We start from the raw sequence: 8766 nt of genomic DNA, 5'->3' as shown, positions 1-8766 counted from the left end.
AATAACAAAAGACGCTATCCAGTTAGAAGTTTTCAAAAAAAGTAAAGCAATACGAAAACGGGCAGAAATTAATTCATATAATAATTAAAAGCCAGGGTGCTACAAACAAACAACAAACAAGAACATTAAAAGCCAAATGAACAGAAACTACTATCAATTAACAACTTAAGCCCAAAATAAAAAAGGAATTATAATGAATAACAACATCCAACATAAAGATAACAAGTGCTCCTATAGATTAATAAATAATTCCTAAAACAGACAGAACTTGGAATGAGAAATTAGTTCAAGTTGAAAACGAACGAAAATTACCATAAACAGAAGCAAGGGCCACCGCTCCTAAACCTTTTAAGAGGTAGAGTGTCATTTCCGCTTTACTGAAAACGATTTATATTTCGAGCAGTGTGTTTTTAGTATTTTAGTTGCTATAACATAAACAGCAAAATAACCCAAAAAATTAATATCACAAGGCTAATCAAAGTTTACAGATAAGGGTGATCCCCCCCCCCTTCCTCTCACACACTCAAAACGGATTGGGTTTAATTTGTGTTTTATTGAAACTATATGTTTTTTAAACAGTAGGTTTTTATTTATCAATACGTCAACACGAAAAAAAAAGAATTCGCCATAATATTTATGATTGCGTTAAAGAACTAATGAAAAAAAAACTGGTTGTGCGATATATAATGATATTGATTACTGGAAATCCCAACGGTTATTGATTTTTTCCAATTTTATAAATTATAATCAGTTAAACATATATGTTGTTTTTAGTAAAGCGCAAATGAATGAATAGTGCTCTGGTGTTTAGAAAGCTTCAGTGGTAGCCCTACTCCTGTCTGCAGTCATTTTTGCTCTTTTAGGTTGGAGTTGCAAATTAATTTTAATTTCTGTTCGTTTTAGAAATTAAAATTCTAAAATTCTTGTTTTAGATTCATTTATTTATCTTTTGCATTATCTGTTATTTTTATGTTTGGTACGATTATTCATTTTATTTTTTGTTCGTTTCGGGTTTTATTTGTTCATTGATAGTAGTTTCTGTTCTTTGTAACTTCGCATTGTTATATGACTTTATTTCTGCTCGTCTTAGGTGTGTGGCTATATACCTAACTTTAAGTTTATATGACCTTAAATGTTCCGCTATTCGGCTCCTCAGATTTCTTTTAAAAACTTCTTTATTGGAAACGCTTTTTAGAATTAATTTCTGTTTGCTTGTAATTGACATAGTTTTGTCATTGGTTAATGATAAGAATATTTGTAATTTCATTTCATTTTTATTTTTCTTAAGGATTAAAACGTTGGATTATAATTTAAATTTTGGAAAAAATTTGAACATTCAGTAAAAATTTTCAATTAGGAGTAGTAACGATTAATAACATTTTATTATAGAGTTTCAGGTGGATGAAAATGTTTTGTTCACCTGACTTGAAGATCTGTGTAATCTGTGTAATTTCAAAGTTATTTATTAAAAAGATACGACGTGACGAATAAATACAACTAGATTTAATTCCTTAATTTTTGCCTTAATTGAGCCTCCCTTGATCCTGAAAGGGTAATGAACGCGTCCACATGGCCTGAATTTTAAGGGTCAGCGTAAAAAAAAATATCAGTAAAAAAAATTGGGCTAGGAATGGATATAACGCTATTTTTCTTCCGAGATATACTGTACTCGTTAAAGATTCCCTTGGTCCAATCTATTATTACTAACCCTGAAAGTTTCACATTGATAGGAGAAAAGTGAAATCCTTCGGGGTTTCGTGGAACGACACAACCTATTTTCTTTCAAAATATTTTTCCTCTTAGGCTTCTTTGGCGTAATATACTTTTCCAGTAAATTTCTAGCCGAATGAAGACAAACAAACTTGGGCCTATTTTCTTTACTGTTTCTGGGTCCCCTTGAATTCGTTTTTACTATCCCTCCCCCCTCGGAAAAATTCTTGTGTAATACCTGGGTACCCTAACTTATTAGTTTACACATATAAGGTTGTATTTAAAAAAATACTGTTCCTTTTTGGGATAAACCAATATTTAAGAAACAAAATCTTTTGGCTCTCTTATCCCTCTCCCTAAACATGAATATTTGAAGTTCCTTGCCTTCTTTAGAAACTCTCTGAAAGTTTTTTATTGGTAGCCTGGGTGAATAAACTGTTTTTTTTTTTTAATCACCTCGCTGCATTACTACATATAGATTCTTAGTTCCCCTGGGCATAATAATACCAAAAGTTTACGTTAAATTAGAGACACCGATTTGTTGGCCCCCTGGTTCCCTATCTTTAAGCACAAAATATGAAGCCACCTTGCCGCCCTCCCCCAACACTTCGAAAGTTTCATGTCGATCCCCGCAAGTCGTTCCTAAGATGTTTCACATGTGCTTTTTTGATAACTTAGATGCATGGTTTCTTTCGATTCACCTCTGCCCCTCCCCAAATCAAAACTTGAAGTGTACTTAATCTCTCAGCAAAACTTAAAAATTTCAGCTGTATCCTCCAAGCTGTCCCTGGGATTATGCAAGCATGCTATTTTGATTGTACCCTGGGTTTCTTTCGGTCTGCGTCGCAACTTCACCAGGAGTAGGTTTTAGTGCAACAGGAGCTCATAGTATCAAAATTTTAAGTAAATTAGAAATGAAAATCTTTAGACCCTTTCACTCTGTCTCCTACCCTGTAAGTCGAGGTTTGAGGTCTGCTCCCCCCTCTGATAAAAAATCCCTGGAAGTTTCAATCTGATTCGCCAGAAGCTTGTTTCATGATATTGCAGATACGCCGTTATGGTTACCTGGCAACACAAGTGTTTTTATTTACCTCGCTTCTTAACCGTTCATAGATTATATCGTTCTCATAGGACCTTATAGTGAAATATATTTTGGTAAAATAAAAAAAAACAATTTTTATCCCCTACCCGTCTGCGTCCTCCCAAAACTAAGATGTGAGGTTCACTTGCCTCTAACATTTCATTTAAGTTTTAACTTGATACCCCGCATCATTCCCGAGACAGTACAGATATTTTGACAATCTAGTAACACATAAGTGTATTTTGATTTGCCTCACTCTTTCATGCGGATAAATCCTAGTTCCAATAGGGATTTATAGAGAAAAACGTTTAAGTGGACCGACGACCTGAACATTTCAACTACATACCGCCGGCTCTTTCTGAGATACTGGAGATATGCTATTCTGGTAGCCCAAATGTGATGAGTGCCTTTGGATTTACCTTCGTCCCCCTCCCTCTGGAGTTAAAAATCGAGTTTTACTTGAGTCTCCTTGAGTTTACTTGAGTCTCCTTGAGTTTACTTGAGAAACCCTATGAATCTGGCCCTAGTGAACAATCCCTAAGAGCTCCTAGCTGATCGGCCATCAAAGACCGAGGTTCCCTTTTCTGAAAATAAAACCTATCTTTAAACAATGAGGAATTCAAATAGTTTAGGACCATTGCCGCTGGGGCCGTGGGGGTAATTTAGACCTAGTAAAATACTTATTAGGCTTTTTGACGCTCCTGAACAAAAATACTATCTCAAAGCTTTGATACGATATCGTAAAGCTATTGGGCAATCTTACAGCTGGAAAGGGTGTGGGAGGGAGGCTTATTCCTCTCCAATCTCTTTCAGTCCTTAGAAAGGGCCCTAGAACTTTTAATTTCCAATTGAATTAGCCCGTTCCCAAGTTTCTACGACCACCCTTTATGTACAAAGTAGCCTTGGAAAAAAGTCTTTAGGCTGTTTGCTGGGCCCCGTTTCTGAGAAAACCACTATAGTTTCCTATTTTTAATTCTTTAGGAAAATCCTCTTGCCCAAGGGCTTAAAAATATAATTATCTGTACTATCTGTAAGAATTGGCAGTTTGTATAGTTTTTGGTCCTCGCCCTCAGGGCTGTTTGGGTAATGTCATCCCCAGAGGCAAATTGAATGGACCTTTCGACTTTCCTGAACAAAATTGTTACTTCAAAATTTTTATCAGTTGTCCTGTGGGATTAGGGGGGGGGGCTGAGATGCAAAAAGGAGGTGAGACGGGGACTGGTTGCTCTCCAGTCACTTTTGACTGTTAAGAAGGTCATTAGAATTTCAGGTTCCAATTGAGTGATGTAATTTCCAAGTTTCGATCCCCACCTCCTTCCATATGAAGTGGCTGGAGAATAAAAATGATAATAATACGCGGAAGGAACATGACTTCAATTAGTCAGTCCTACTGCGCTGCTCCTGATCACCAGTCTTTGTTGTTGTTGTTTTTTTCTCACTAAACACGAGAGGAATATAAAAAAGAAGCTAATTCAGTTTTATTAATTGTTGCTGCGAAAGGAAATCATGCATTTTTTTTTTGTATATTGAAAACTGCTAAAGTATGTTGGCCAATGCACTAGATAGAATTTAGTTCCTAAAGCACTGGCAAAATTTTCAGTTTCAGCGTCTGACCATTGAGTTTTTTTTTTAGTCCCGTGAGCTGTATTATGATGGCACCACTGGTACGTATCTTTCATACAACTATGATGCTCAAACCTATGAAGTTGTCAATCAGGTTTGTACAATTTTTATATTTTTTTTGTAGATTTTAACTCTCTTCATTGACCGCTAGAGTGGTTCATTTTAATGCATATTGCTTGTGCACTAAGTAAAATACTATTTTTTCCATCTATGAATAAAGAAACGTAATTGCTTATGGAGTATAGAAATTTCCAGGCTAAAAAAAAAACTATTATTATGTCTTATTTTTGAGGTATGGTTCTCTGAACAAATAACAAAAAAACAAATTTAGTAACAGTTTTTAAGACTTTTTTTTGGCCCAGATTATAAAAAAAAAAATTCAACGGCATAGTCAAGTTCACTGTTTAGTCATTTAATCAGAGTGTATCTATAATGCACTTAAAGTTGAATAATCCTGTAACAGCTCATGTAAGTTGGAGGGGGAGATTGTTTGAGGACTTTTAGATCGGTTTAACTTATTTTCAAAATTTTGAGCGAATTTTTTGCGTTAAAATATTCGATGGAACGATTGTTTTCACATCTCACATGGAGTATAGTGCACTTTTAGTTGCTTTTATAAAAGGGAATAGTTTACCTTTGAAGTAATAGAATGACACACTACCGCTTGTATTGTAGGTTTTTGTTAAATAAGGGGAGAAATACCTATTTAGGTAGCGGAATGGGTATGTTTATATTTCAGTTTTTTAATCTCTCTGTTTCTGTCTCTCTGTCAGTCTGTCTGTCTGTTTCTCTCTTTGCATCTCTGTCACTCTTTCCTTGTATTCCCTTGTCTCTCTCTCTCTCTTGTTATTCCTTTCGTTCTCTTTCTCTTTTTCTCTCTTTCACTTTCTCTCTCTCTCTCTCTCTCACCCTCTCTCTCTCTCTCTCTCTCTCTCTCTCTCCCTCTCTCCCTCTCTCCCTCTCTCCCCCCCTCTCTCTCTCTCTCCGCCTCTCTCATTTTTTATGATCCTCCGGGTCTTACAAGGGGACTTTGTTGTAAATATTCTGCATACCAATTGTTTAGTATAAAATTTAACCAATTATTTCATAGGCATATGTTCAGGCTGAAAACGAAAGGCCGAAAATAAAAGCCAGAAAGCGAAAAAAAGATGTATCTCACGTGGGTAGTGTATTTCCTGGGTCACCAGATACTAGGGGTGAAATTGATGGAGTAGAAGAACAGAAAGAAGAAGGAGAAATAACTGATGACGGAAGTGGCGAAGAAAGCCGTGATTCAACGCCAGTCGCATTACCGTACGATGATCAAAATAGAGACGAAATACCTAGTGATATTCAAGCTGTTGACTTTTATAGTGAGTAATGTCGTTTCGGCCATGCATAGCACAAACTCCTTGTACTTGAGATATTTTTTTTTTTTTTTTTTTTTTTTTTTTTTTTTTTTTTTTTTTAGCGGTGGCTTTTTGAGTTTTGTGAATTTTAAATTTATTTTTCTTTAAGTAAGGAACAATTTATTAGTATTTACGGAACAAGAATAATTTATTTTGCCACTTTGACAATTCTTCTAAAACAAATCTAGAAAACATCCCGATAAAGATTTTTATTGCAAGAGTCATAAATTCATCATTAAGAACTAGGCTTATGAAATAAACTAAATTGACATTGTTTATGAAATAAAAATTATCTTAGTCGATCACTTATTCTGGTTTCATCTCAGTCATATTCTAGTAATGCTTTTACATTTAGAGAATTTATTCTTCTTATAAAATTAAAAATGAGTGTGTTCTATCTATCAAATTTGTATATCAGGTACTCTATATTTTAGTCTATCATGGTTAAAGCTCCCAAATGAGTAGCAACTCAACCATGAGTTCCAGACTTTGTTGATAACTTCCAGAAATGGAAAGTTCTAATTATTCTTTTTTTTTTTTATAAGGAACTGTTTTTTTGTCCCTTTTCGTTGAATACAGTAAACAGTAGTACTGTGATAGAGTATCAGTCCTTCTTCTAAACTACAGTACTAAGCAAAAGAAGTATATACAGGCCATAGAATCTTTTGTGGGGCCAGATGTATGAATAGTATTTTTTTTTTGTATATTTTTTATTTTTTAATTGTTTCTGTAGAATCAGATTTTTGATCTATGAAATGTATAAGGGTATGAGAAACACCTTTTTGATTTGGTAATATTATAAAGAGATAAAAGAGTTACGTTATACTTTATAGCTGTTTGCCTTGACTATGGATTTGTTACGCAATTAGGTATCAGGTATTACAGAAATAAAATATAACACGCCAGCAATCATCTAGAATGTATAATGTTGGTTGTTTTTTTTTAATTAATAAAATCTGATATAAGCGTTTAGCCAAAAAAGCGTATGAACCTTTAAACGCACAGGTCCTTTTCTTCATTTATATTCTACATTTCTTTATTTCAAGGACTATTAAGATTTGTACCTGTCTTTCCCCATTTGTCGCTTAAAGTATGAAGCTATTCGTCTAAAATTATTTTTTTTTAGTAAAGCTGAGAAGAAAAATCGTTTCTTTTCACTTGCATAATTTTTCATAAGGTTCACATCTTTTATCCAGTTTCCAAAAGAATTTGCATTCTTCTGATGTTCTTTTTTTAATTTTTTTTTTTTTGTAGAGATGTGGTTGGTTGTCAAGGGAGGATGTTGTAAGATTCACTATTTTTCTAAAAGCCAAAATTGAACCTGCTAATAAAAAGTCAAATTTTGTCAAAAAATAAATTTCAAGAAAACGCAATATTAAGCATCCAAATTTCGAAAACAGTAATGGCTGTTAAGGACCCTTAGTTCGATAAGAAACGGTGTTTCTATTCTAATTCAAGGAGCTATTGCTTTTTTAAAAAGAAAGAGTAGGCAAAGGAAAAATGATATACGTGAAATATAAACTCTACATTAGAGCAAAATTATCCGAGGTTTGTCAAGGCAACGAAAAAGGGTTGAAATCTAAATTTCAGGCAATGTAACCTGCTTGTCTCGTAAAAACAAGAACAAAATCAATAAAGCTTTTCTTGTTTTATATTTTTTACTTTAATGAGTCTGTTCAATTTCTATTTCAGAACTTTCAATTGACCAGCCTCCTTGTATGAGACTGATACTACAGAGCTGTGAATCCAACCAGGACATCTATGGGATGTTCTTTATTATTCCCTACACTGGAGGATCTATTGGGAAAAGTGACGCAAATTTAGCGTCTCTGCAAGATGATGAACTAGATGAGGTTCTGATTTTATAAAATACTACTCTACTAAAGAAATGTATTGATTTTTATGTCGATACACTTTCACCTCTTTAATCAGAGCCAACGCACTAGCGTCAGCTTAGTAAAAAGCTAAGTGACTCCCACGCCTTGTATTTTTTCCTTAGCCACTTGAAAACTGAGGAGTTTTCAGTTGTCAAGTCGATTTTACCGGACGTCAAATTAAAAAAAAAACAACAAAAAAGAACTGGAAAATCGATTGAAAAATAAGGAAAAAAGAGTTAAAAATATGTGGTACCAAAGAACTTGACGGTGTAGATATCTTTGGGAATCACCATATTTCCAATAATTGAGTGTCTACGGGCGATGAGCGCGTTCAAATTAAACGGATTAGTTTTGCTTATATATTCTCATCGTTCAACTTGGCAATACTGAAGAAAATTCAATTTTGGCCCGTAAACTTCATAATTTGGAACAGCTAAAAGCAAAATTTTAGAAACCGCAGTTTCCATTCAGGAATAGACCTAAGAATTGTTAAGGGGGTATTTTTTTTAAGGTTAATGTCATTGATACAGTAAGTGCTTGGGCCAAAGATACCCCAATGCACAAGAAATAATAAAAAACAAAAATTGTGCGCCCAAAAATGGGGCAAGCAAGCTTTTTGTTCCGGAACAATTTGAAACATAAACCCTTGAATTTTTGGGCCAAGGAGAGACCGATGCACAAAACAAAAGTTTTGGGGGCATACCCCATTAGACAGGGCCATAAATTTTCTTCCTTATCGGCTTGAAACTCATGCCCTTATGTTGTTGACCTAAGGGGACCCTAATGCATAAAAAAAGAATTGTTAAAAGATCCATGATTGGAGGGTAACCAGTTGACCTCTCGTTCCCTTCCTTGCCACCTAATCTCCGTGATATCGGATCAACATTTTCAAGTATCTATTTTTTTTAAATATCCCTCCTTAAGTAGGGCCATAAATCTCCTGCTTATCGACTTGAAGCTCATATTCCTGCGTTTCCGGGCTAAGGACACCAAATGGACCAAAACTCTAGGTTGTTACTCATAGTCTCCTTCCCCTAAAATGGGCCAAACAACTCGTTCAAATTATATTGCCAAAAATTGAAAAAAA

At 34.5% G+C, this 8766-nt stretch overlaps 1 protein-coding gene across 1 annotated transcript in view; it reads left to right on the top strand.

The window, feature by feature from the left end:
* LOC148951184 (angiogenic factor with G patch and FHA domains 1-like) overlaps positions 1 to 8766 on the top strand; it is a 63063-nt gene that overhangs the window by 33632 nt on the left and 20665 nt on the right. The window contains exons 4-6 of the mRNA XM_089090704.1: positions 4425 to 4508; positions 5505 to 5766; positions 7495 to 7655. Coding sequence (XP_088946830.1) covers positions 4425 to 4508; positions 5505 to 5766; positions 7495 to 7655 — 507 coding nt within the window. The remainder of the gene's footprint in view (positions 1 to 4424; positions 4509 to 5504; positions 5767 to 7494; positions 7656 to 8766) is intronic.

The sequence above is a fragment of the Artemia sp. Qi Xiang Cuo genome, chromosome 6 (assembly GCF_049724085.1).
Source record: "Artemia sp. Qi Xiang Cuo chromosome 6, ASM4972408v1, whole genome shotgun sequence".
Lineage (NCBI taxonomy): Eukaryota > Metazoa > Arthropoda > Branchiopoda > Anostraca > Artemiidae > Artemia > Artemia sp. Qi Xiang Cuo.
This window is presented reverse-complemented; position numbering and strand designations above follow the sequence as displayed.